Below are 25951 nucleotides of genomic sequence, written 5' to 3'. Positions count from 1 at the left end.
TTTGAAGGGACTTTTTGTAATGCAGTTTTTTTTCCGGCTCGTCCGTCCATGTTTTCCGTCAGCGCGGCAATTAGAACGCGGAAGCCCCCCCCCCCCCCCCCCCCCCCCGTCGACACCGCTAGTGAACGCAATAGCGCCCCCCCCCCCCCCCCCCCCCCCGTTGACCGATCGAATTGGGTCACGGCTTGTTGTTAAGGGGTAAAGGTGGGTCCCGGAGCCAGACAAGTTGAGAACCACTGTGTTAAACGGACTGAAGGGATACCAACACATCAACAGAGCAAAGGCTTTTTCATTTAGCATATTTATCGCAAATTAGAAATGTTTCTTATCTCTTGGTTTGTAGAAACATTCATCATAAATATCATTAGTAGTCATGTGTTTTATTATTAGTAGAGATTGAACTATAATATTTGACTGTATTTAAATAGTCAATGTGTTAAATTCTCTAAAATAAAGAGACGTAGCACCTACCTGCTTTTGGTACATTATTTTTTAATGAATTCACTGGGCAGAAAGGTAGAATAGTGAAACAGTCCAAGAAATACTAAAAAAAGATTAGATGCCTAAAAAAGGGTTGCACATCAAAGGAGTATCAAATCCCAAAACAGGGCAGTTAATAAAACGTACACTCACACATCTTTAACATACTGCTACTGGTCCACTGGGTGGACTGCTAATTGTTCATGTGACATTTTGTCCTCAGTACCAAGGCAAAATAAAGTACTTCTAGTATCCTTCACATTTACGTATTTGCATCAATGTTTAACTACTCTGCCTGATGTACCAGAGACTCTGCTCTACAACATTATTTATGGCTGAATAATGTCAGAAGTTGCTTGAAGAAATGATGACGTTAATGATGTAATGAAGATGATGTAATCCCCGCTGGGCAAGAAACACAAAACCAAGACCAAACTGGCAAGTTTGAACAAATTGCTGATTGTTGTTGGAACAGTGGAAGGTCAAAATTTGAAATTGAATGAAATGTGTTTGCTGTTAATCACCGGAGTCTGTTGGCTTTGACGTAAGTTTTGCATGTTAAAATAGTTTTTTCAAATCTTTGCAACAGGCAATTTCGATGGACGATGCAAAACACAATGTAATGAATTAAGAATATTTACATAGACTGCAAAGGAAGTGTATGCATTGGTTGTCGAGACGGAAAGTTTTATTTGAATGCTATTTACAAGGTGAGGTAAAAATGTAAAATATGATGTTATTGGGCATTTCGTCATAAGCTCATCACAGCCCATCTGTCGGCAGGCGTCTAGCTGATAGGAGCCCCCGTTTTAACCAGTTCATAGTAGGCCCCCCTCTTGGCCATGAGATTACCATGAGTGTCCTGCTCTATTACGGATCCATTGGACATCACTGCTATAATGTCGGCATTCTGGATCGTAGACAGCCGGTGAGCGATGGTGATGCAGGTTCGTCCTTTTCTCGCCTCATCCAGAGCAGACTGGACAATCTGTAGAGAGAGAGAGAGAGAGAGCAGATGGTTGTAGCAAACCTCGCTTTATGTTACTGTTCTTTGGTGGTGTTTGGGAATGCGTTACCTGTTCGCTCTCTGTGTCCAGGGCAGAGGTCGCTTCATCAAGTAGCAGGATCTTGGGGTTCCTGACGATGGCCCGGGCAATGGCGATGCGTTGTTTTTGGCCTCTGGACAGTTGGGAGCCCTGCGCACCGACCTGGGTCTCATATTTCTTACAATGTATTGAAAGATGGAGAACGATCAAAAACGGCACAACGTCAAAAATGCTGTAAATCTGCACTATTTCAGACATTCGAAGGAGCTGTATGTCGGATTTTGTGATATCTATTAGGAGAGATTAAATATAATATACATTTTTGTTAGTGCATAATAAACTGACACAAATAATCAATGTGTTTTTTAGCTTAAAATGAGCCCTTCATATCAATAAAGGGAGTGAGCACACTAGCTCTAGAGAGGCCCTTTGGCTTTTTTTTGTTACCTAAAGGCTCAGCAGAGGGAGGATCTGCATGGCTTCAGTCTGCAGCCTAACTGCTTGATGCCAATTAATCCTATAACTGGTCCTTTAATGTACAGTTAAGATTTAAAGGTCATTCTGGTCGTTTGAAAGACATTCTCATCAATCTCCCCATTCTCTCACCTTCTTGAGGCCCACAAGCCAGGCGTAAAAATCATGTAAAAGAGCCAATCGTCAAACCAACAACGACGTATGTATGTGTTTCCACTCACCTCTGGTAGGGTCATCACAAAGTCATGAAGGTGGGCTTTCTTAGCAGCCTCAACAACCGCGTCCATGCTCACGCTGCGTGTGTTATCTCCATACTGAATATTCTCCGCTATGCTGCAGTCAAACAACACCGGCTCCTGGGACACTATGCCGATCTGAGATCGTAGGAATGGCACGTTGACTTCACGAGACGGGCGACCGTCGATCAACTGAAAGCAAAAAAGTGATATCCGTGCGACTCGATTAAACTCATTGTGTGATCAGTGAGATGACGAATGCCTGCATCCGTCCACGTACCACTTCCCCTTCGGTGGGGTCGTAGAACCTTTCCAAGAGTTGAACACTTGTGCTCTTCCCACAACCGCTGCTCCCGACAAACGCCAAAGTCTGACCGGGCTTCACCGACACAACCAGGCCGTTCAGCACCCGGGCCTCTGGACGGGTCGGGTAGGTGAAGTTGCAATTGAGGAACTCTATTTCCCCTCTGAAGTCGTCCTAAAGATGGATAACTAGGCTTAAGCATTCGAAGAAAATGGCCTCCCGTTAGGTTGTTATTCTGTCTTATTCAACATATTCACCGACCCATTTTTCTCCATCCGCGTGGCTTATGCTTATTCTAGGAATTCGGTCCAACAGCCTGAAAAGCCGAGCAGCAGCAATTTTGGCTTTGGCGTAGTCTGGGGTGAAGGAGGACGTTTTGCCTAGGGCTCTCCCACTTGTGACTACAGCTGTGATCACTCTGGGGGAACAGCACGCACGCACAGGGTTGATGTTTAGTAATCGCATCACGACGCATGAAATTTCATTTAAAGAAACAACTTTGCCAACCTGAAAACCATCATGTACTGCAGGCCCTCAGAACTAACCAAATGGCCTCCGTATCTAAACGAGGCAGCGTACGCCATGAAGATGACGCACTGGGAAAAACTGAAACAAAGCCCGTAGATGTTTGCTCTCTTCCTCTCAGATTTATATGGGAGAACAAGTTTCTGCTGATATGATTCCACAAATGAGCCCTCTTTGGCCAAGCCTGCGATCGTCCTGATGTTGGCAAGAGACTCACTGGATACCTGCAGGGAGAAAATCAAGATTTCGTACGCCTTTCGCTTCTCAGAGAAATGTACATCAATGCGTGCAAAATGTTCTGTGGAGCTTACCCGACCTGCTGCCTCCATGGCTTTTTTATCATCGTTTGCAAAACCCAGCAGCATTTTAGCTTGGAACACACCACACAGCCCGATGAGGGGCAGGAAACACAAAATCACAAAAGTCAACTTCCAACTGAAGTAAAAAGCGATGATGAAAGACGCTCCGATGCTGGTCAAGGAATTCACGATCATTCCAATCTGGGTTCCTGTTGCCTGAAAAGAAATTCCGGCCCAAAACACTGTTGTTATTACTGTGCAATACCAAACCCTGTAATTCTTATACGTAATAAATAATGTGAAATGACCACTTAGGCCTTTTAAATAGTTGACCTACCCCCTGCACCATTGATGCATCGGTGGCCAGTCTCGTGGTCAGAGCTCCAGGGCTGTTAATGGGGTCATCAAACCACCCAATCTCCTGCCTCAACATCGCCTGGAAGCCTTTTTTCCTCAGACGGCGGGTCAGCCGCTCACCAGACTTGGCAAAAGCATATCCCTTAAACATTAAATCAGAGTGAGCGTACGTGCACTGTGTATGTTACATCACATCTACAAGGAGACGTGCACTCTCTAAATGTCATTTAGAGCATTACTCTGCAGAGTGAGTTGTGATGCAAACCTGTAAAAACTGGGCGAAGAAAGTAATCACGGCCACAATGCAAAACAGAATGCAAATCCCGTTGATCTGTTTCCTCTGTTCGTTCAAGTCACTAATACCAAACGTCTGAAAATACAAAGATCATATAAGTCACGTGCTCTTCAGCAGAATACGTCAGTTTGTAGAACGGGACGTATGAAATGCACAAGCCCACTCCAAGAATTTGGCTGAACAGGACGGCATAGACGGGGTTGAGAGATCCGTTGAAAGCCGCCCCCAGCGAGCCCAGCAGCATGTAGGGCCACTCTGGCTGGTTGTACTTGAGGATACGTGAGACCGGGGCGGGCTCCACGTGTTCTTCTGCATCGTCCTCACGTGTCTGCTGAACAATACGCGTTGGAGATACTCATTTCCACACAATACTAAGAAAAGATATTACACAGCATTAAGGATAACCGTAGTACTTTTTCTGTTGAGAGCTGCTTGTCGTAAATCCTCATGATGCTGTCTGACGATGTTCCATTGGACAATTTGCTCTGAGATCGCAGTCTAACAGATCCCCTACAGGAGTAATAGTGACATCATCAGATTACTTTCATCTTCATTATTTTAACATGGGTTCTGTCTGATGGGATTGTTTTGTGCTGGATTAACTTTACCTGCCACTGGATGTTCGTCTGCTCGCCTTGAAGTCATCTTCAAGAGCATCTGGAAGGTAGGAAGTGCATGCAGCTTTAACACAAGTACTCCCTCTGTTGCCCTTCAACAGGCACAGGTCGGACCGTCATTGGGTTACTCAATTACTCGATTGAAATGTGCTCTTTGAAACAAAAAGAGCGGCCCCACCAATCTCTTCATATAGTGGGAGGGAACGAGTGGATACAGGTAGACGGTATTAAAGGGCACTGCCTGGTCCCTCCAATATAAATTATAATATGAGCTTCAGACATATTCTGCCTTTTTTTCAGTATTATTCCAAATAGGTCTACTATCTTGTCATACAGCAAACAATACGCCTTCCTCCGGTTCCCTCTCAGTTGCTAGCGCTTAGCTCTGTTTGCACTATCACTGTTATTTGCGCGTTATTATTACCCAGGCAATTCGATAATGACTTGCAGTGAACCATTAGTAGCCCTAAATACATTTTACCTTTAGCTGTGTTGGATGGGCCTTGATTCTGCAGGGTGACCAGAGTGAAGTAGACACCTTGCCTTTCTATGAGCTCCCTTTGTGTTCCCTTCTCCACAGCCTGTCCACGCTCAAATCCAATGATGACATCTGCATTTTTAATTGTGGAAAGACGATGGGCAATAGAAATTGTCGTCCTGCCTGTGCACACCTGCAAAGAATACAAGTTGCAATTCCACAAAAAAAAGGATGTGTTGCTGAAGTTGATGGTCAAAGTGCACTCAATAGTGTAGTCTATGGAGAGAGGGGGGCTCACCTTGTCCAGTGCCTTCTGGACAACAGCCTCACTCTCATTGTCTAACGCCGATGTGGCCATATCTAGCAGCAGGATCCTGGGGTTTCGGATCAGAGCTCTGGCGATAGCAATCCTCTGCTTCTGCCCTCCACTTAACTGTCCTCCACCTTCTCCCACCAGAGTATCAAATTTCTGGTGGAAAAGTAGCAGCATGTTAATTTTAGGCGGCCCAAATTGGACATGTTTGACTGTGACACTATATGCACTGAAATTGTTCTGTATTAAACTTGTTACTCTACCTGGGGCAGTTCCATGATAAAATTATAGGCATTTGCCTCTTTTGCTGCCTGGATGATGTCTTCCATGGTGACTCCAGGGCGACCAAACTGGATGTTATCCGCTATAGACGTAGCAAAGAGCGCTGGCTCCTGCTCTACAATGCCAATGAGAGACCGGAGCCACTGGAGGTTTAAAGTACGAATGTCATGTCCGTCCAAAGTCACCTGAGAACAGGAATCATATGTGTGACATTACACCGAAAGCCTTCCAACTCTCCAGTGATGTCGTGTGAGCCTGTGCAATTGTTACCATTCCTTCCTTTGGGTCATAAAACCTTTGGATGAGCTGAATGGTGGTGCTCTTTCCTGATCCGCTCGGTCCCACAAAAGCAGTGGTTTCCCCTGCTTTGATCTGCATGCTCAGGTCATTTAAGATCTGAAAGAGTAGTTTGCTCTTGATCGAGTTAAACTTTGAGAAGTTAAAAAAATGGACGCAAATGAATGTGTGTTGGGGAAAGGCACCTTGACTTCAGGCCGGGATGGGTAGTGGAAAGTGACATTATGGAACTCAATGTCACCTTTTACTCTCTCCAATTTGTGACCGTCCTCTGAGAAACAATCAATTTCTGGTTCCTGTAAGCATTGAAGATTATTTCTCTTCAGATGATGTATTTCAAATATGTGTCACATGTGCATTAAAGTCTGAAGTAGAATTCTAATTTTACCCGGTCAATCGTGTCAAAGATGTTTTTTGCAGCAGCACGACCAAAAGCGAATATCTCCAGGCAGGGTGAGGCCTCGCCCAGGTTAATGGCTGCCATGAGTATTCCAAAGAACACCTGGAAAAACATAGCAGCCTCATGGTGACTCAAAGGCCACTGACTCGTTTAAAGAGTCAGAAGTTACATACATGTGTTAGCACATACCTGAATGAGGGTACCAGGAGACAGCTCCTTGGTGTCTATGACCAATTTAGATCCATACCAAAACGCCAACGCGAAACAAAAGAAAATAATGCACCACAGGTATCCTTGAAAAACACCTATGATTGTTCCCTTCTTCACGCCCCAGATCTGGGCTTCCTCAAGGTTTCTGTCATATCTGGACACATTTCACTATGATGAGCAATCATGGCGTCACAGCTCGTCACCATTTGCAAAGCAGAACAACTTTCTACCTCTCAGCTTCTTTTTCCTCCCCACCAAAGGCTGCTACTGTCCTCATGGACAACAGGACCTCGTCCGCCACGGCCCCTGCCTTCGCATAGGACGCCAGCTCTCGTCCCGTCAACCTGGCCACAGCCTTCGGGCGACAAGAACAAAACAAAAACAGGACCAACCGTTTTTAACTGTGTTGATCTCCTACGACGGCACCTGCGAGCAGTAACCGTGTTTTTTTGGATCTCACATCCAAGAGATTCTAACTGAGATGTCTTTCCTGGGAAAGTCACCTGCAAACGCAAGTGCTTTTTTAACAGTCCTCGTTGTGCAATGGATAGAAGACAGAGGGGCTTGAAGTATTAAAATCTTCAAGATAATTAAATGATTCTGTGGCAAACGCCTCCACACATTGTAGTACTGTACTGTACTCCCCTTCCAGTAATAAGAAGTCATTGCCTGATTCTAAACTTTTTACCATGGCCATCAGTCCAGCAGCTATGCCAATCAGCGGGCTCACGGCGATGACCACCAAAGTCAGCTTCCACCCGCCGATAAATCCCACCAGGAAGCCGAACACGAACGTAGACATCCTCTCAATGAAGAAAGACACCTGCTCGGCGATGGCGTTGTTGATCTTGCTGATATCGCTGCAAAGGAACAGAAAGGCCATATTGCACAAAACCCTTATCCCATCTGTGAACTGATAGCAGCGAGAACTTTAAGGGCCCCGACTCACTCCGACATCCGAGTGTTCAGTTCACCAACGGAGTTGCAGTCGAACCATCCAATCTCCATTTGCATTATTTTTTTGAAATAAGTCTTTCTCATTTGATAGGTCTGTCTCGCACCTGCTGACATCCAGAAGACGATCTACGGTGACCGACAAGAGTTGGACAAAGTTATTTCTGTGAGCGATGTGCGACAGCTGAGGCCGAGTTTATAAAACTGAGGCCGAGTTTGGCAACCATGAATACGTACTTGAAAATAGCTAACAAACAAAACTCCTATTCCAATCCCAACGTAGTAGTATGCAAACATGGTCATCTGTGCTTCAATATCCACCCTGCAGTAAAAGATAAATGAGTAACTTTCCAAATGCAACCACAATGACGTAAACAGCTAACTGGCAACTTACCCACAAAACACCGAGTGGTTTCCAGCTGTTTCATACGTGGAGCCGTTCTTCCAATAGATTGTGTTGTTGCTGCACGTCGTATTTTCATTTTGAAGTGTCTGGACCTCAATCTCATAAGCAACAAAGGTGTTTGTCATCCTGCTGTACACCAAAAGCATGAGAGGCGTGGCTGCGCCGTGTATGACGGCACACAGACTCCCCACCAACATCATCAAGGTGTCTTTGCAAGTGGCGAAGCGAAACTGCAAAAAGAACAGTTTGCTTTTATTTATTTTATTTATTTGCTTGATGATTCATTCAAAATAAGGATAAATAGAATAGTTGAAAAGGGTGATAGAATCTCTTATTATTTACATAAATAAATTCACCAATGCAACAAGGTGAATCAAGTAAAAATCAGAGAAAAATGTCCTCATAACATTTTTAAAACGTATTTATGTTTTTATGGCAAATCGTAATCTGTAAATATTAGTGACAAAGGCAGTGAAGCTAAATGGAGCTACAGTTATACAGTACTTATACGTCAATATCATATTCATCAACAAAACTTTTTTGATTACATCTTAAAAACCTTCCCAGCATGTTTCAAGCAAATAGAAAGTAAAAAGCGTATTTCTGACCACTGTTATTGTAGCATTGAATACACTCGTAGTTTTCCTACTCCCCATCTTGCTCCTGCATTGTGTGAAAGCTCGTATTCTTAGTCCCCTTGGACAAAAGGATTGTAAAATCCTGATATCTAAATTAAACTGACTTATTTTCCATCACTGTTTGATAACAATTTGAGCAAAAACACAGTTTTTTACCAGTTGAAAGTATCCAACACTTAGAGCCTTTTCCTTTGCCTTCTTTTCTCTGTAATACATGTACATGTAAAAAAAAAAAAACATAACCAGTGCAGACAACGCATTACGTACAGTAGTACATTGTTGAAGATGTCAATCAATGAAAACTCACCCATTCTCCGTGACTGGAAGAAAAAGTGGTAAAGCCATATTTAGTTTCTCGTTTATTTATAGTTTTTGTGGCTGTTCTTTTACAATGAAAATAGATCACTCACCCCTTTTGTCTGTTTTTATTTTGTTTGATTTCTTCATGTTTGTTGCCCCGACTTAGGCAGCTGTCCTGACTGTAACAAATGGTTAAAATATATAGACATCATTTAGATCCTAGTCGAGCATGGGAGAAGAAAAGCCAAACTTACTGCACCTGCACTTCTCACTGAGCGTCTCCTCGGACATCCGTCAGCACCACTGAAGCTCATCGGAGTAAGTTCCAATCTCTACTATTTTCTGGTAACCTATGCCTCTCATTTCGTATTATCTACTGGTACATTTGACTGATAAGAGCTGGGTTAGTATTATGACATCTAGACCACCTCGGTAGAGCGAAATTAAGTCCCGATATGAATAGTGAAAGTTGATTGACCGCTTTAAGTCATGACATCGTCTTCCAAAACAAACAGTAGGATGTTTAAGATGTTTTTTACTAATCAAACATCCCTTAGTATAACTTAAGTTAAATAACAGTGAGGCTGTTTGCCATTGGAACAGGACTCTCTCCAAACACACAAAATCAAATAACAATTTTAAAGTCCTAGGAAAATGAAAAAGAAAAAGGAAAAGTAATTCTTTGAACCTTGTACAATTCTAGTAATTAAGTAGATATTCTGCGGGTTAATGACCTCTGGGGCATCAATGGTTCGGAATTTGCTCCCTCTTTACAGCCGGTAATTGTTCACAACAGAGGTGATTGATAACACCCCAGGTAGGAGGGGGCTCTAAAGTCAAAGTGATAAAAAAACATCTTCCTGTTTTTGTCTCACAGAGCTGAAAAACACTAACAACAACTATTTGCAAATACGGGCGCATAACTCAAGGCTTTATTGGAATCCTTTAACCCTGAAAAGTCTAAGTGACAAAGAACACGATGCAAGACGAATGATCTCTCTCTCTCTCTTTATGCAAAGCGGGGATGTGACCAAGCTTGCAGACATCAGACACACAGCTCCTGCACATCTTGGTCTCAGTACGCACAGAAACAACCAGGAAAAACGTCCATCAATCATAAAATGAGCGACCAGAGGGCTTTGGACATGGAAACACTGTCATACAACACGGTGCTAATTGTTTTAATTGTCCTAACAATTTTTGTTATTGTTACCATAGAGACACAGTGAAGAGCAAAAGTACTTGTGCATGAATTCCATGAAATGATTGGAAATGTATACCGAGTAGGTGGAAACAAGTGCACATTGTACAGTACGCAGCCTTTCTAAAATACCCACAATCCTGTGCACACAATTTGCAAACAAAGTAAACTTTCAGTGTCCATGCACCTCAATTAACTTAATTTAAATTCAGATTTGATTAAAAAAAAAACCCATTGGCAACAGTTGGTGAACCTTGTGCTTATCGGATGTACGAGGCCATCATTAACAGTGAGCCAAACCAGTAACACGAGGAGGCCCGCAGCAGCAGACAGAGTCAACGGGGGGGAAACGTCGTGATGAGTCAGGATGGCTTCAGATCCAGCTCGGTGACTCGGGCTCGGTGGTTCGGCGGGACCGGTTGAGCCGCTCACCGATGACTTCCAGGCAGTGTGTGTGTACGTGTGCGTTCGGGGTATGTGTGTGTGTGTATGTGTGTGTTGGGTGTGTGTGTGTGTGTGTGTGTGTGTGTGTCGGGTGTGTGTGGGGTGTGTGTGGGGTGTGGCCAGAAACTGGCTGGAACACTGCAAGATTTGGAAACCAGTGTGACTGAATGAGTTACTTCATTGTTTAGTTGTTAATTTAGTTCACGTGCCTCCCTCGAGCAGAGTGAGGCACGTGAACTAAATTAACAAAGAACTCATTTATTAATCAAGCACAGGTCAGGTTGTAGGGCAACGAGAACTGAAAAAACCTATCTATCTATCTATCTATCTATCTATCTATCTATCTATCTATCTATCTATCTTTTTTTAATCTAATCTAATCTAGGAAGGACATGTCCATGCAGTCTCCAGCAGGGGGCGATCCCAACACATCGTTTCCATGAAGAAGAAGGCGGGGAATCACACCTGAGCTCCCCGGAAGTTTAGTTCCATTTAAATAAATGAAGTAGAAAACGTTTTCACTCCTAACCGGCTCTCCTCGGGTTTGACGTCCCGCTGCTTTGCCCCTGCACACGGACTTGTTGGGAAAAAAGACACGTAAGTTTCTTGTGTGTAACTCTTTATTAAAGACACGTTCAACTAGTTAAACCTGAAATAACCGCGCTCCGTTGACTCTCCGTCCACATGGTGAAGTTGTTTTGCTCGTAAACGTTAATATGTAACATTTCAGATGGAAACAGTCGCTCCAGAATATTATTTGGAGACAGTTAATAATAGTTTGTTAATATATTTGTTTTTATGTTGCCGTTTTCATATACCAAACATTCTTGAGTTTTGTAACTTATGGGGAAAACACTTTTCATATTTTACTGTTGTATCAATCATTAGCAAAAATAATCATTTCAACTAATGGATATTCATAGTTATCAATTAGTTGCAACCAGTTTACAATATTCAGTTTCAGTTGATCTGCCTTATTTGTGAAATTAGCCAAAATGGGGTTTTTTAGATTTATTTATTTAAAAAACAAAACAATTCACGAAGCCTGCTTGGGCCTTGAAGAAATCTGATGGCCAATATTTTATTATTCCTTATTTAACATCTGAACGAATGGCCTTGGGGTGTGACACTGCTCAGGTTAAATCCCGGCAGAGGACAGATGGCACAAAGCCGTGCCTCGATGTTGAGTAATGCAGTCATTCCAGAAAGCATTTTTACGCCCTCGGAGAGCGAGAGAGGGCGAGACCGGTTCATCCACATCCCAGTTTCGAAGATGGGAGGTTGGCAATTGTTCAGTTTGAGATCAGAAATCCAGTGTTGGATGTGAAGCGTTTCCTCAGCATGTGCTTGTATTAAAAAGTATGCTACTGGAGGAATAAACCTTTTTTTAAATTTAAATACAAGATTGAAAATTCATCACCCGGAAACTGTATGATATCCTAATCTCTTTAGGCGGGTTTTGTTGAAACTGTCTCAAAGCCTCGCACACGCACACCCAGTATTTTTGTGAACACCTCTTATTGATATGGAACCAGTAAAGCATCATGCATGTCTGCAGTGTTGATGCGAGTTAATTGTCATTCAACTCTGACAGTCTGGTTTTTAGAAATAATGCTCCTGTATGTCGTCGGACTGGTAGCTCCCTGGATCGTCTATCGCTGGTACAAGGACCGGAAAAGAGTGCCCAACAAAGGAGAGAAGTATGTCTACATCACTGGCTGTGACTCCGGGTTTGGTAATCTCCTCGCGAGACACCTGGACACGTTGGGCTACAATGTAATTGCGGGCTGTTACACGGAGAAGGGCGCGGAGGAGCTGAAGCAGCTCTCCTCCGACCGACTGGCGACCTTTCGCCTGGATGTCACCGACTCGGAGAGCGTCAGGCAGACGGCAGCAGGCATCAGCACTTTGGTTGGGGAGAAGGGTGAGTGGTTTGGAGGGACTCTCTCACTCTCTCACCTCTTTCTCTTTTAAAAGTATCTCAAGCGTGTGTGTACTTAAAGGAATGGAACTCCCCAAATGCATATTTTCCCCTTACCTGATTTATTGAGAGCTCCCAAATGTTTGGATTATACCTATTGCGCAAGAAAAGGGAAACCTTTGTCTCCCCATTACGTCTCTGACTCCAGACTGGATCCCGCCTGCCGTAACGATTGTAAGTTGTAATTCAACCCCGGCGCACATGGTGGCGTTCTACCACAGCCAGTGGATTTCCCTTGTTTCACAACACACAAATGTCATGTTTATTTTCCCTTCATTATCAAACACAGTTTGTAACCTTTGTGCTGGGATGTTGAGCCTTCAGAATGAATTTGAGGTAATTGGGAAGGCAGTTATCAAAACCCGCGGGTCATGTGATCTGGTATTGTCAGTTATGTTCAAAACGCATTCTTGTCTTCGTGATGGTGAAATATTTAATATTTTCTCGTAATCCACAAAGCTTTCAACAAGCTGTGTTTGTTTTATTTATTTCTTCAAAGAGACCCGTTGAATTTTTCTGGAGAGACCTATAATATGCAAAAACACTCACCAAATTACTCTAGATTGAGTAGGACGTCACGTAAAAGGAAAAATATATGCTCATGAGTTTGGGGGGGGGGGGGGGGGGGGTGAAGTCTCCCCTTTAAAAAAACAAAACTAATTCTATTCATTTTCTGTTGTACATTAACACTGGTCTCTTCTCGTGGCGCCCTTCCAGGCCTGTGGGCCGTGGTGAACAACGCTGGCGTCGCTCTGCCGTCCGGTCCCACCGACTGGCTCACCATCGACGACTACCGGGGCATGCTGGCCGTCAACCTGTGCGGCGTCATCGACGTGACGCTCAGCGTCCTCCCCCTCGTCAAGAAGGCCAGGGGCCGGGTGGTGAACGTCGCCAGTGTGTTCGGGCGATGCAGCCCGTTCGGCGGGCCGTACTGCGTGTCCAAGTACGGGGTGGAGTCCTTCAACGACAGCCTGCGGTGAGAGAGAGGGAGAGAGGGAGAGAGGGAGGCTGTGACCTTTTCACGTCTCTTCTCCGGTGTCGTTCTCGCGAGTGTCTTTTTGATTTACAGCAACTTTCCCTGCTTTCTGTTTTTTTTCAGCCTAAACATGGCACCGTTTGGAATCAAGGTCGCGTGCATCGAGCCCGGCTTCTTCAGGACAAATGTGACCGACGTAGACGCGATGCACAATAATATGAAGAGGCTTTGGGACCGATTACCTCAGAACGTGAAGGACGACTATGGACCTGGTTTCTTGGCAGAATGTGAGTTACTCCCTGTGGTAATGGCTGATGGTAAACTTTCCACTTCTATAGGTCAACATATTGCTGTACAATTGGCATGGCTAAGAGGGAGATGTCAAACGCTTCCATTCCTCCAAATACGTTTTTGTGATTATTCTCCATGGCATAAATCCCCATAACTTGTGTTCTCTACTCGTCAGTATTTTGAGACCTTTAGTTAAGTGATTTGTCATTTGAGACAGCATTTCTAATAGGTTTAAATAAGTGAGTTGTACATTTTATGGTAGGTCAACAAACTTGTCAACTTCAAGACGTTTTCCTGCAGGTAAAGATAACGTCTGAACCGTTTGTCTTTCAGCTCTCGACATGCTGGATCAGAGGTTCAAGATGTTGACTGACAGTAATCTGATGAAGGTGGTCGGCTGCATGGAGCACGCCGTCTCTGCCGTGTATCCTCGCACTCGCTACTCTGCTGGATGGGATGCAAAGATCTTCTGGCTGCCTGTGTCCTACATGCCAACCTTCATCATGGACAGACTTTTTCGTAGAAATAGCCCACCACTAAGGCCAAGGTTACCAGCAAAATAATTCAGTTTGGTTGACTGCGTAAAATCATTTAGGCTAATTTGTATCGCACCAACGTGGCTTCATTTTTCTTGTAATAAATGTTTGTGCTTGAAAGAATCCACCATTGAAACTATGATGTACACATTTTATGTATAATAAACTTCTCTGAAACCAGACATGATCGTGACTGCTGTATTTGTTTTAATATCTCATTTAAATATTAAACAGAACAATCTTTTGATCAGTCCAAGCCATCTTATGTTGAACAATGCATCAGAATTACAGCTGGCACAACCTGTATACCTTTTATACTTGATGGACTTGGACTCCATTGTGTCTGTTTAAAACTACTCTTGGAAATGCATAATGATTTCTTTTCTGCGTCGCATACCGTCTTTAGCAGATGTGTTTTCAGAGAGACCTTGAGGTAAAAGGGAATCCCGTACTCAAAACTAGGTTGTCTATTACGCAACCCAGCGTGTGTGACACATTTAACTCTGCTGTTATATCCGCTATGGACCTTGACACTTGGCAGTTGCACTGAAAACACCATCACACCCCAATACAACTTGACTGAGGACCGATCTTCATGTACATTTGTTCTTTGAGGAAGAACTGCAGTCATGGTAGGTTTGCCTTAATATTTTACACAATTTAAATATAATTGTTTTTTATGCTACTTAAGATCACCGTAACAATCTGGATATTAACTCTTTTTTTTATGTGAAAAGGACATGGTTGAATTGTAAATGTTTTTTGCACAAACTATCTTTTTGATGTAAGATGCCATCTGGTGGTTGAATGAAATGTATTGCATTAAAAGATGAGTTTACTAAAACCAAATTAAAGGTATTTAGATAGGCTTGGTGTAATCTGGTCTCCAGTGCTAATGGAGGTAAATGGAGCTTTGTTTGTGGAAATACAAAGCCATACAAATCAAATGCTCTATTTTTGTTAAAATATTATATTGGTACAGGAAGTGAGAGCGTGATGAGAAAGATGTTGAATCCCACAAATATCTCAAGCTATATAGAAAATACACAACAAAAATGTGCTGAAACACAATACACGGAAAATAGCTTCGTTCTAATGACTTCAACGCTCATAATCAGCACGACGCTCCTTGGACTCTTGTTATTCAATAGAACTGACCCATTAACCCAGGAACATATATAGAAAACAGATACTAGTATCCTGTCTGGTGTTTGGGTCCATTGCTTCCATTTTCGGAACAACCCACTAGATGGCGCTAGAGCAGAAGGGAGCCCATTTATTAATACTATTTTGAATTTAGAGTTTGAACGGATTCTTTTTATTATTATGTGTGTTTCACCAGCAAAACGGGGGGTTAATTAGCTGTTTAATGTATTAAGCATTTGCCTACGTTAGTCCACAAATTTATCGCAATCGAAATGACACATACATATAGTATCTATTTATATTCATCTCAACTTTCTCCATTCAGGGTTCAACTGACGATCTGACGACGTATTTATTAGAGGTAAGTTAATTTATCTCTGCTCTCACACTCACTTTCATTTCCACCTTTTACGGGGAGGGGATTTAGCCTATCTAAACAAAACAATATATAAAAGAAGCATGAAGTCATAGCCGTGGGTTCTGTTTTTTTTAGGTGATCCACTCACACCTGCTCGTGACCTGCGCTTTGCTGCTGGCCACTGCAGCCGCCGTCCTCCGGCACGTGAGAGACTCCCGCGAGGTCGACGGCCTCCACCGGAGGCACGTGCTCGTCACCGGCTGCGACAGCGGCTTCGGGAACCTTCTGGCCCGCCGGCTGGACGCGAAGGGCTTCCACGTGGTGGCCGCGTGTCTCACGCGTCGCGGCGCGGCGGCCCTGTCCGCGGCGGCCTCGCGCAGACTGAAGACCCTCGTGATGGACGTGACCGACAGCGCGAGCATCCGGGCGGCGCTGGAGTTTGTGAGCAGAGAGGTCGGAGAGCGAGGTGAGATGATAGGGTGCCAGTCAGAGAGAGGCACCGGGAGAGATAAAGGCAACCTGGAGCATCCCGTCATCGACTCACCCTCCTCCTCCTCCTCCTCCTCCTCCTCCTCCTCCTCCTCCTACCACCACTAGATAGGGAAGAAATACCCTTTATACTTTTTATAAGAAGTTCTTAATCCACACCAGACTGGCAGGGCTTTTAAAGGCTTTATTGGAATTAGTGGACATGACTGGTCAGCTTTTGTTGGTTTGAACTCTCAAACTCAGTGTGTAGTTACAGTGTGTAATCGATTCCTCTATAGTACTGTATCTTCACCTCAACACCGATTAGAAGTGCCATTCCACCATAATTTCCGCTTGTACAAACGGATATAACTTTTTTCTTTAAATTACCATCCTACATGTATAATAATAAGCTTAACGTCTTGACATGCAAAGACAGGAATTAGTGCAGCACAATCTGTTGTTTTTTTTAGATAAAATGCACAGAACACGATTAGAGTAACGTTCCTGCCTGTGTGCTCTGCAGGTCTGTGGGGTCTGGTTAACAATGCGGGCCGGTCCGTACCCATCGGTCCAACGGAGTGGATGAAGTTGGAGGATTTCACACAGGTTCTGGACGTGAATTTGATAGGAGTGATCGAGGTCACGCTCCAGTTTCTGCCCCTGCTGAAGAAGGCCCAGGGCAGAGTGGTAAATGTGGCCAGTATTCTGGGCAGACTGTCCCTCCCGGGCGGAGGATACTGCCTTTCCAAATGGGGAGTGGAAGCGTTCTCCGACGGCCTCAGGTAGGAAGACGCAAGCTCGATCACACATTCTCCTAAAATAGGAAACGTTGCAAAGGGTTTGTTACAAAACAAAAAACACACCTGTGTGTTCAGCACGTAAGCCTCACTTCGCTTGTTCACATGCTCACGTCTTTACAAAAAGCATTGCTTCGCTTCTCCCGCCCAGGAGGGACATGCGTCACTTTGGCATCAAAGTGAGCATCATCGAGCCCGGCTTCTTCAAGACGGATGTTACCAGACTGGATCTTATCGAGGCGGACCTAAAGAGGCTGTGGACCCGCCTCCCTCAGGATGTCAAAGACTCTTACGGAAAGACATACTTGGATGACTGTGAGTCTATGAAGTCAAAGTTTGACGACATTCAACCACGAATGTAAACGGCGATTGACCCCTTCCGCTTTGATTTTCCTCCGTCAGATGTGGAAGCTCAGGCCTTCTCCATGGGCGTCTTGTGCAGTCCGGACCTCTCCAAGGTGACCCGGTGTATGGAGCACGCGCTGACAGCTCGTTTCCCTCGCACCCGTTACGCTGCAGGCTGGGATGCAAAGTTTTTTTGGATCCCCCTGTCTTACCTACCTTCATTTGTTTCAGACTTTGCTACCAACCTGTTTCTTCCAATACCCAAGTATCAAAGACATTTCTAAAAGGCAACTCAACTGAATCGTATGACGGACCGTTTTCTGGGATGAAATCAAATAGGATGCAAGACAAGGTACAAAATTGGAAATTTATTCATTTCATGTCTCAGCAGCAGCAAATTAAACCAAGTTGTGAACACACACCGTTTTTTTATTGGGCTCATTATGATACAAATAATCATTCTGTAAAGTAAAGAATTGATTCACCGCGTATATAAAATGAGCATCCACATCTGCATCCTCTGGTCATGTGTTACTCTTCAAGATAATCAACTTCAGAAATGTATTTCCATTCAAAACAAACATGGACACGTTCAGGTATTACACATTTTGGGCCATTGTTTCAATATCATTAGTGTTAATCAATCATGTTGATTCAAATTCACAAGAAGTCAGGGAACATAATGAGTCTGATTAAGTACAATAAGTACGCTTCACACCTATTTTAGCTCATTATATTGTTTTTTCACTGGAGCAAACATCTTTGAAAAATGGAATGCCATAACTTCAAATCCAATTTGTTTAGTTTGAAGTCCTGAAATGAGGTATATAAACTTAAAAGAGTGAACACATCTTTAGTTTTGTTCCGTGGAAAACAATATCATTGCTCCACAAATTTCTTTGATAACCTTCAATCATATAAGTACTGTACATTCCGAATGAGGCTCACTTTTTATAAAATTGTGTTTATGTTGAACTACACATAGGATCTGTTTCGAAGATATTTTCTGACAAAATCGTACTGTTCAAATTTACAAATATACAATTTATTTATCGACATTTCTATCAGCAGCTTCAGTGCAAAGATATACATATTGTACATCAGAAAAAAGAAAAACATCAACACAAGAATTGGCGTAAGAAATGTCAGAAGGCATAGTCACATCAGACCTCTATCTTCATTCTCTAGAAATGTGTTTCTCTCTCCCAAAACAACGTGTTTGTACACAGGCTGCATAAAAAAATAAATTCTGTGCAAAGTGTGTTTCTTTTTTTACTTCCCGATTCCCGCCCGTGAGAGAGCGAGGGGTTCATATGTCGCTGTCCTCCTTCACCAGGTTGGCTGTGTCTTTGAAAGTGTCCTCGGTGGGTGTGAAGGCGCTCCGACGACTCGTCTTCTGAGGTTTGGCGGGGCGGACAAACGGAGACGGCTCGGGGGCGGGAGAGACCGCAGTGCTGCCTGCGGCCTTCTCGTCCTTCATCTGTAAAAATACACAGGGGTTGAACACCTGTGCTTTTTGTTTTTGTGTCTTAAAAAACGTGCACGTACCTCTGAATATGAAGGGTCTTCAAATGTGGCGCTTGGCCTGAATTTCTGCTTGAATAAGCTCCACTTTGACTCCTGTGAAACAAACGCAACCAGCGAGGTGACGCTTAACTTAATAATAGCGATAATAATCATGATGTTTGCTTGCATGGCTTCACGTGCGCACACTGTGTTTAAGTCACCTGCACAGGTTTGGCAGACGATGTGTTCGGGATGCCCACGATGGGACCTCCGTAGTGCGCCAGGTTCGCGAACCTGTCGTCCAACTGCTCACCGCTCACATTCACAGTCACCTGGTGAGATTCAGAGTCCTGTCAGTATCTTCGGGTCATGATGAATGATCTGATTGGTTTGATTAAGGACATGGTCTTCCATTTTGAATGGTTAAAGTAATTAGCAGGCGCAGATGGACCAGGAAAAAAGACAGCCCGGAAAATACCTGCAGTGTTGCAAATATTTGTGCACCGGCGTGACAATGTTTTGGTCCACTAGCAGTCAACGGACTTAAAGAAGCCGTCATGGCCACGTAGAATAAAAGAAAAATGACGGTATGACACAGCAGTCAGTTGGTAAATCCGCTTTCTCTTTTTCATCAGTTTGTACTCGGCAATAATGAGGATCTATTTGCCAGCAAGAACATCACCTAAAACCCATCTGCTAAATGATTGTTTGATATTATCCTCAATATCGTGATTTTAGAAACAGGAAGCTGCTGGAAGACTTGGTGTGGTGTAACGGTCATGTAACTCCACGTGGGAAAATGAATTCAGTCAACAACAGTGGTACCTGTGTGGGGTGAATGACAGCAGGATCACCAGACAACCCAGGGGCTGCTGCGTATAACGGGTTCTCAAATGTGATTGGCTGCCTCCCAGCTTCCATGGCAAAATGATCGTCCTATGGGGATATTATATTGATGAGATTGCAGTTTACATTCACTCAATTACACCACATGCTCACACGAGCACTTGGAGAGGGAATGGTCAGATTAAAACGGTCAATGAATGATGCTAAAGAGATTCCTTCCAGCACTCACCATCTGCATGGCCGAGTCGATGAACGACACTCCAATGTGCGGCGGTCCGAGGTCCACGTTGTCGCCGGAGCGAAACGTGACACCGTTCCCATTGTCTCCGGACTTCACCAGGATGCTGAAGCTGGGCAAAGAGAACAAAGTACCTAGATTTGAAATTTGATCTTGATTCTGCGTGCATTAATCAGTTGTCATTCATATGTGCAAAAGGAGACAAGTCACAAAAAGAGCCAACATACTTGGGTAATTTGGGCATGGGGGGGATGAGCGATCCGGTTCGCTTGTAGTTGAGGAAAACCCCGACAGCCAAAGCTCCAGTGATAAGGATGATGATGACTGCCAGAAGAACAGCCACGGCTAAAGACAAAGTATGCACCTTAGACCACTGCAATACCGTCTCGATCATAAACATGTTTACTCTAATAACATTTCGCAGAGTAGTCCTTTAGAGTTTGTTGACCCGTTTGTTTGCTGACCCATTAGAGAAGTGGAACAGTAATCAATTGGAGTATTACATGGCTAATTATTAAGCTAATGAAGGATTTCGGCCAGTCAACATCTTGACTGGCAAAACGCTGAGGCAGACGTTTTGTGTTGGCCCGGAGCAGCGTTGTGTTTATTCATCCCATTTGATGTGCTCCAGTAAAGTCAACAGGTCATGAATTAGTCCCAGTGCAGCAGCTCCCACACATCAACCAACTGCATGTTTGAAGGACTCCCACAGGTTTTGGTCGGATGGATTTGTTTCAGCAACTCTTCCAGTGAAAGGAGGGAAGAATTTAGTGCCATGAGAACAAATAAATAAAAAGCTTGTGTAACAGTACCTGTTCCTGCTGGAGCACCCCTTGATTTCCCGATCTCACAATAACTGCCCACATAACCGTACGGACATCTGCAGAAAGGCATAACAAACAGAACATTTCTACTGGGAAAAACGGCATCTTGATTGTTATTTCAAAGAAGGGGAATACCACAAATATCAGGCATTTCTGGATGTGACTGATGGAGAGTCGCTCAATGGCACCAATCCAAACTCACTTGCACTTGGGCAGACCGCCTTCGTCAGTGTAGCAGGTTCCACCATTCATGCATCTACATGCAGCGGGCATTTCAACAGGTGCCTCAATGGCTGCAGGAGCAAAAAGCCAGGCACACACAGAATGAACAACAACAACAACAACAGAACAATATATAACGGCAAAGTTTCACGGGGACGCAGGGGAGCCGGCGGGGGGGGGGGAGGGGGGGCGGTTTACGAGTGCAGAATGCAAGACAACGGCCACACAGTGGAGTGCAGAGAGAGCAGAGGCGCTCGGGCTTTGGCTCACCGGCATCACATTCATTGGAGTCGAACGGCACCAGAGAGGACCCCTGAGGGCAGGCGCAGGTGTATCCACCGGGCCGGAGGAGACAGAGGTGACTGCACACGGTCTTACAAGGGTTGGGCACTGAAGGGGGAGGAGAACAAAGAAGGACGCTGCTAGATAAGGCTCAGCAGAGATGACATGAGTTAATGTGGGTTGAGGCATATCGCGTGATATCTATTTCCTGTCTGTCGGCCTCAAGTCTTAATTAAGCTTTCTTTATGACAGAGAGATAAAAACATGCATATCTTTTACAAAAACTGCACAGTAATTTGTCATATTGATTCGAAGCTCTTAACTTTCACAATTTGACACACTGTGCCTTTTTAAAGGTCACTGCATTGTCTCGAGGTTATGAGTGTCACACAAATAATGCTCACCCGACTGGTTGTGTCGTTGCTCCTGGTAGATGCGGACTTGAGTAAGCCAGGGATTGATGGTTAACACTTTGACCTTATGTCCTCTCCCAAACTTGTTAGTCTTCCACACCTCGCCTCTCTCTTTTGTAGTCCAGTACACATGCCCCTCGAACACATCCAGACTGAAAGGATGGCCGATGTCTGTAAAACAGAGAAAACACAATTATTGAATACTATTGAATTAAATGCTTGATGTTTTTCTGCAGGCTGGCCGCCAGCGTTCTGACCTCCTGATATGACGGCCTTTCGGTCCGTGCCATCGGGCTTCATGGACTCAATGGTGTTTTCCTTGGAGTCACACCAGTAGATCCTGTTTCCATTGAGGTAGTCCAGAGCCAGCCCAGTAGGCCAGCCCAGGTCCTCCTCCTTCACCAGCACCTCTCTGTGCTGACCGTCCATCCACGCCGATTCTATTCTGGGTTTCCTTCCCCAGTCGGTCCAGTACATCCTCCTGTCCACACAGACGCACAACAAAACACATGTTTGTTTATTTTTGGTCTGGGTAGAAACCTTCAACCTCAGCTTGCAGAAAGGAATTAAGGACGCAAACGTACCCGAGTGAGGGATTGACAACGATAGCGGCCGGCTGGTCCAGGTCTGTGTGGATCAACCACTTCCTGTAACGCCCGTCTAGTTTGGCCACTTCGATTCGATTGGTCCCCGAATCCGTCCAATAAATGTGCCTGTAAGGTAATAGGTGCACACTGAGCAACTGAACCAGATCTAGGGCATTTTCCCGTAAAGTCGTAACGCAGGTGGATTTACCCGCCGACCCAGTCCACGGCGATGCCGTCCGGATTAGCGACGTATCTCAGGTTCAGGTCCACCTCCTTCACCGGGTTGTTGCCGTGGTCGTTAAACGTGGTGATGTGGGCGCGTTTGATGGAGCCGAACTGAGATCCCCGGCCGAGAACTGTCCAGTACACCACACCTACCGAGACACACACCAAGGGTCGGCCACCGACGTTTACACACTCGCCGCAGTGAGCGGCGGGGACGTTGAAAGGGTTTACAGTCAGAGTGCTCACTGAGTCCTTGGCCCTCGGGGTCCCACAGGTAGTCCAAGGCCTGGATGTGCTCGGCGTTGTCCACGTAGTCCGAATACTGCTCGGAGGACAGGTTGAAGCGGCGAATGCGCACGTTGTCCGGCAACAGCAGCACCGGTGGGTTCCCTGCGGGGAAGTGAACCGCGGTAACGAAAACGGAACGTTTTGCAAGGGGTCTCCTCGCTACGTACGGATGGCGAGCTCTTACCCTGGGCAGCGCACTCGGTCCCGTGCGGCTCGCCGAAGGAAAGGAAACCGTCAGCGCAAAAACACTCGTAGCTGCCCTTCGTGTTCTTGCACTCCTGGGGACACGTGTCGTACGCCTCGCACTCGTTCACATCTGTTTCCAAGAAGCAGAAGACGCGAAGGAGGAGAAAAGCTACCCGAATGTAGGAAACTGTAAATGACTAAATTCCACGTGATGTTTACCTTCACACGTGTGCTTTTCCGTCAATCTGGGCTTGAAGCCGTGTCTGCACGAGCAGAGGATGCCTCCCTGTGTCAGGTCAGTACAGTTGTGTTCACAGATGTTGTCACTGCATACGTGACTACTGCCATGGTCTGACAGGAGGAAACACAAAATCACACTGAATGTCAAACTAGACACACACCAAAGATGTTTTGTTTCACTTTAGCATCAACAGAACCATTTTTACTCTTGATCAGTTACAGTCAAGTCAAACGAAACGGCCAAAGAGGTTAATGCATTAAAGCTGCGCTGCTGCCTCTGAATAAATCCACTGTGAAACATATTAAGTCAAAGGTACTACAAGGAGCGTTCATTTTGTGTTGATTCTGGCAACCCCCGTCAATAAAGAGGTTAACACACTCCTTTTAGAGAACTCATTGCACTGCAGCAACAGTACTGGTTCTCCGGTGCGTTCCTTCTATCTCGTGGACCTAGTGATACGGTCCTCACGCACTGCATAGTGTCTGACTTGTCTGACTCGGCTGAATAAATGTAAACTTGTTAACAGGCATGTGACGATGCTAATCCAGCTCATACATTATGTTAAAAAATTCACCTTAAAGAGTTTTAGAAAATCTAATTTATGGATCATACTCATATTTGGTAAACCAGTTTAGAACGATATTGTCATAGTAAAATTCATCATCATTACTGTTACTGGCCAATGTACTCACGGCAGCCCAGTTCATCCGACTGGTCTCCGCAGTCATCGTAATCGTCACAGGCGTACTGCTGCGGGATGCATTGTCCGTTGCTGCATTTGTACTCCTCGTCTGAGCACGGCCCGTGAGTGGGACTCTGGCCTAGATTGCAACAAAAACAAAAACATTGACTCAGGCGCAGCATGGAGATGATGTAGAAAAGAACATTTTATCCGATTTACAATATGAACGAGGCCCTCGGCAGCAAACTATTGAACTCACAGTTTTCCTGTGCCTCGTCGGAGCCGTCGCCGCAGTCATCGACGGTGTTGCACAGCTCGTGGCTGTAGATGCAGCGGTTGTTGCCACAGCGGAACCGGAACGGAGCCTCGCACTGGATTTCCACTGTGGACGAACAAGGACGTCTCAAGGAAAAGCTCACTGCAGGACCTCAACACATTCGCTGACAGATGGGGAGCCACTTTTGATTTAGCCGGATGCTTAGAGGCTTTTATTTTGTGTGCGCTTCACTTGCGACTTGTTCATGTCGCTCCTTACAGCAGAGGTGAAGCTCCTCATCCGAGTTGTCCCCGCAGTCATTGTCTCCGTCACATTTCCAATGGGGCTGGACGCACACGTGGTTCTTGCACTCAAACAGGAAGGCGGGGCAGTATGTGCCGTTGGGAAAGCGGGGCGCTGCAAGCCGAGAATTAAAAAAACACAATTAGTTGTCGTCTACGAGTGCACAGCGACAACGTACGATGCAGGACACTCACGGCAAGACGTCTCATCTGTGAAGTCCAAGCAGTCGGCGTTGCCGTCGCATTTGAAGCGCTCGGGGATGCAGTGTCCACTACCGCACTGGAAGAATCCGGGGTGACAAGTCCGCAACTCTGCAACACAGTCGGACCGTTGCCTCTCATAGAAATATTCACTCCTCACGAAAAAAGGGAACTTCATCAGCTTTATCAGAGTGACGAGTAAAATATAAATATATCGATTTATTTATTTAATAGCTTAAGCAGTGGAACCCTTCGGTTGTAGCAGTGAATAAACTATTATTGAATACTTCACTATTGGTGGTCCTTTCTGTTTATGCATCAAAAGGTGACGTTTTATTGCCCCTTTGTTTAGTGCAGCCCCCCCACCGTTACCCACAAACAGCCCGCCAACAAAGAGCCTCCACTTACCACAGTCCCTTTCATCCGAGTTGTCCTCACAGTCGTTGTCATGGTCACAGACCCAGCGGTCGGGAATGCAGTGCAGATTTGCACAACGAAACTCGCTCTCTGAGCATGAGCGAGGACCTGAGGGGAAAAGGCGTAAAACACACGGTGTGGAATCAACAAAGTGCTGGCTCGATTTGTTTTTTTGGTTTCCATTACACGCATTACATTACATTACATTACATGTTATTTAGCTGACGCTTTTATCCAAAGCGACTTACAGTGCATTATAACCAGTGCATTACATTTTTGCCTGGGGAGCAATTAGGGGTTAGGTGTCTTGCTCAGGGACACTTCAACATGGCACATGGGGCAGCCGGGATTCGAACCACCAACCTTGCGGCCCTCATCTCCCCACGCACACGTTAAGTGTGTTGAATCCAACGCCCACAAGCAGCGTGTGCAGCCGTTACTCTGGAGACAAGCTCTCCTGGCATCGAGCAGCAGAGCATCAAGTGGAGCAGGTCACAACCCCGTGATTCAACCCCAGACGCTGCCGCTCTTTTGAGAAGCTCCGTTATCTCCATTAAGTGGCGTGTTCTCAGACTATGTTTAAATTCTCCAGGGCAAAGGGGGGGCGGACCCCATCACTCCCTCCCTCTGACACGCCGAGGACAGCGTGGTTCTCTCGCGGGCTGATAAGACCGCCTCTCTCAGCAATCAAGCACAAGTGTCGAGAATCTCACGACCCCCCCCCCTCTCACCCTTGGCAGGACTATTCCTTCACATTCACACCGCTTTTTTTTCATTA

The 25951-nt window shown here is 45.1% G+C and overlaps 4 protein-coding genes across 8 annotated transcripts in view; 2 read left to right on the top strand and 2 right to left on the bottom strand.

The window, feature by feature from the left end:
• Positions 1 to 361: 361 nt before the first annotated feature.
• abcb11a (ATP-binding cassette, sub-family B (MDR/TAP), member 11a) lies at positions 362 to 9276 on the bottom strand. Its single transcript, XM_037488081.2, has 28 exons — positions 9171 to 9276; positions 9022 to 9090; positions 8919 to 8931; positions 8768 to 8816; positions 7962 to 8203; positions 7805 to 7889; positions 7563 to 7696; positions 7302 to 7473; positions 6844 to 6968; positions 6593 to 6767; positions 6392 to 6505; positions 6189 to 6299; positions 5977 to 6102; positions 5688 to 5891; positions 5410 to 5580; positions 5115 to 5304; positions 4625 to 4673; positions 4430 to 4526; positions 4180 to 4347; positions 3987 to 4091; positions 3702 to 3863; positions 3377 to 3580; positions 3048 to 3289; positions 2802 to 2958; positions 2517 to 2714; positions 2222 to 2428; positions 1557 to 1703; positions 362 to 1468 (listed from the first exon to the last, which is right to left on the bottom strand). Exons 2-28 carry the CDS (start codon positions 9056 to 9058, stop codon positions 1268 to 1270), a joined length of 3885 nt encoding a protein of 1294 aa, XP_037343978.2. The 5' UTR covers positions 9059 to 9090; positions 9171 to 9276; the 3' UTR covers positions 362 to 1267.
• Positions 9277 to 11001: 1725 nt separating this feature from the next.
• dhrs9 (dehydrogenase/reductase (SDR family) member 9) lies at positions 11002 to 14522 on the top strand. 2 transcript variants are annotated; one of them, XM_037488088.2, is made up of 5 exons: positions 11002 to 11153; positions 12163 to 12480; positions 13255 to 13513; positions 13637 to 13800; positions 14138 to 14522. In XM_037488088.2, the coding sequence occupies exons 2-5, from the start codon at positions 12168 to 12170 to the stop codon at positions 14365 to 14367; spliced, it is 966 nt and encodes a 321-aa protein (XP_037343985.2). In that variant the 5' UTR covers positions 11002 to 11153; positions 12163 to 12167; the 3' UTR covers positions 14368 to 14522. The 2 variants fall into 2 exon arrangements, with proteins under 2 accessions (XP_037343985.2, XP_037343984.2); XM_037488087.2 differs by having other exon boundaries at positions 11008 to 11153; positions 12151 to 12480.
• Positions 14523 to 14892: 370 nt separating this feature from the next.
• rdh1 (retinol dehydrogenase 1) lies at positions 14893 to 18887 on the top strand. Of its 4 annotated transcripts, XR_005121519.2 has the most exons (8): positions 14893 to 14972; positions 15812 to 15847; positions 15980 to 16310; positions 16839 to 17097; positions 17264 to 17427; positions 17515 to 17570; positions 17689 to 17809; positions 18794 to 18887. XR_005121519.2 is itself a non-coding variant. In XM_037488085.2 (7 exons), the coding sequence occupies exons 1-7, from the start codon at positions 14970 to 14972 to the stop codon at positions 17755 to 17757; spliced, it is 918 nt and encodes a 305-aa protein (XP_037343982.2). In that variant the 5' UTR covers positions 14893 to 14969; the 3' UTR covers positions 17758 to 17988. The 4 variants fall into 4 exon arrangements, 2 of the variants coding, with proteins under 2 accessions (XP_037343982.2, XP_037343981.2); XR_005121518.2 differs by having other exon boundaries at positions 17515 to 17809; XM_037488085.2 differs by lacking the exon at positions 18794 to 18887 and having other exon boundaries at positions 17689 to 17988.
• lrp2a (low density lipoprotein receptor-related protein 2a) overlaps positions 17806 to 25951 on the bottom strand; it is a 40636-nt gene continuing 32490 nt past the window's right edge. Inside the window, exons 61-81 of the mRNA XM_037488080.2 lie at positions 25165 to 25281; positions 24751 to 24867; positions 24533 to 24670; positions 24257 to 24379; positions 24008 to 24136; positions 23294 to 23425; positions 23073 to 23204; positions 22847 to 22990; positions 22584 to 22749; positions 22373 to 22501; positions 22046 to 22269; positions 21780 to 21959; positions 21364 to 21483; positions 21074 to 21164; positions 20860 to 20927; positions 20275 to 20392; positions 20039 to 20159; positions 19789 to 19899; positions 19185 to 19295; positions 19006 to 19077; positions 17806 to 18937 (exon numbers count right to left, since the gene is read on the bottom strand). Of these exons, the coding sequence (XP_037343977.2) occupies positions 18767 to 18937; positions 19006 to 19077; positions 19185 to 19295; positions 19789 to 19899; positions 20039 to 20159; positions 20275 to 20392; positions 20860 to 20927; positions 21074 to 21164; positions 21364 to 21483; positions 21780 to 21959; positions 22046 to 22269; positions 22373 to 22501; positions 22584 to 22749; positions 22847 to 22990; positions 23073 to 23204; positions 23294 to 23425; positions 24008 to 24136; positions 24257 to 24379; positions 24533 to 24670; positions 24751 to 24867; positions 25165 to 25281 (2714 nt within the window). The 3' untranslated portion in view covers positions 17806 to 18766. The remainder of the gene's footprint in view (positions 18938 to 19005; positions 19078 to 19184; positions 19296 to 19788; positions 19900 to 20038; positions 20160 to 20274; positions 20393 to 20859; positions 20928 to 21073; positions 21165 to 21363; positions 21484 to 21779; positions 21960 to 22045; positions 22270 to 22372; positions 22502 to 22583; positions 22750 to 22846; positions 22991 to 23072; positions 23205 to 23293; positions 23426 to 24007; positions 24137 to 24256; positions 24380 to 24532; positions 24671 to 24750; positions 24868 to 25164; positions 25282 to 25951) is intronic.

This window comes from Pungitius pungitius, chromosome 10 (genome assembly GCF_949316345.1).
Source record: "Pungitius pungitius chromosome 10, fPunPun2.1, whole genome shotgun sequence".
Taxonomy (NCBI): domain Eukaryota; kingdom Metazoa; phylum Chordata; class Actinopteri; order Perciformes; family Gasterosteidae; genus Pungitius; species Pungitius pungitius.
The sequence above is the reverse complement of the archived record's forward strand: the minus strand, read 5'-3'. Positions and strand labels throughout refer to the sequence as shown.

Excerpts from the sequence above, each read along its gene's own strand:
- dhrs9 (XM_037488088.2), top strand. The coding sequence starts at position 12,168 with ATGCTCCTGTATGTCGTCGGACTGGTAGCTCCCTGGATCGTCTATCGC. Across the intron at positions 13,514-13,636 it reads TCCTTCAACGACAGCCTGCG|CCTAAACATGGCACCGTTTG; the intron begins GTGAGAGAGAGG and ends GTTTTTTTTCAG. Across the intron at positions 13,801-14,137 it reads ACCTGGTTTCTTGGCAGAAT|CTCTCGACATGCTGGATCAG; the intron begins GTGAGTTACTCC and ends TTTGTCTTTCAG.
- rdh1 (XM_037488084.2), top strand. Across the intron at positions 15,848-15,979 it reads TGACGACGTATTTATTAGAG|GTGATCCACTCACACCTGCT; the intron begins GTAAGTTAATTT and ends TGTTTTTTTTAG. Across the intron at positions 16,311-16,838 it reads CAGAGAGGTCGGAGAGCGAG|GTCTGTGGGGTCTGGTTAAC; the intron begins GTGAGATGATAG and ends TGTGCTCTGCAG.
- abcb11a (XM_037488081.2), bottom strand. The coding sequence starts at position 9,058 with ATGAAGAAATCAAACAAAATAAAAACAGACAAAAGGG. Across the intron at positions 7,697-7,804 it reads TGTTTGTTAGCTATTTTCAA|ATCGTCTTCTGGATGTCAGC; the intron begins GTACGTATTCAT and ends CGGTCACCGTAG. Across the intron at positions 6,768-6,843 it reads GAGGAAAAAGAAGCTGAGAG|ATATGACAGAAACCTTGAGG; the intron begins GTAGAAAGTTGT and ends AAATGTGTCCAG.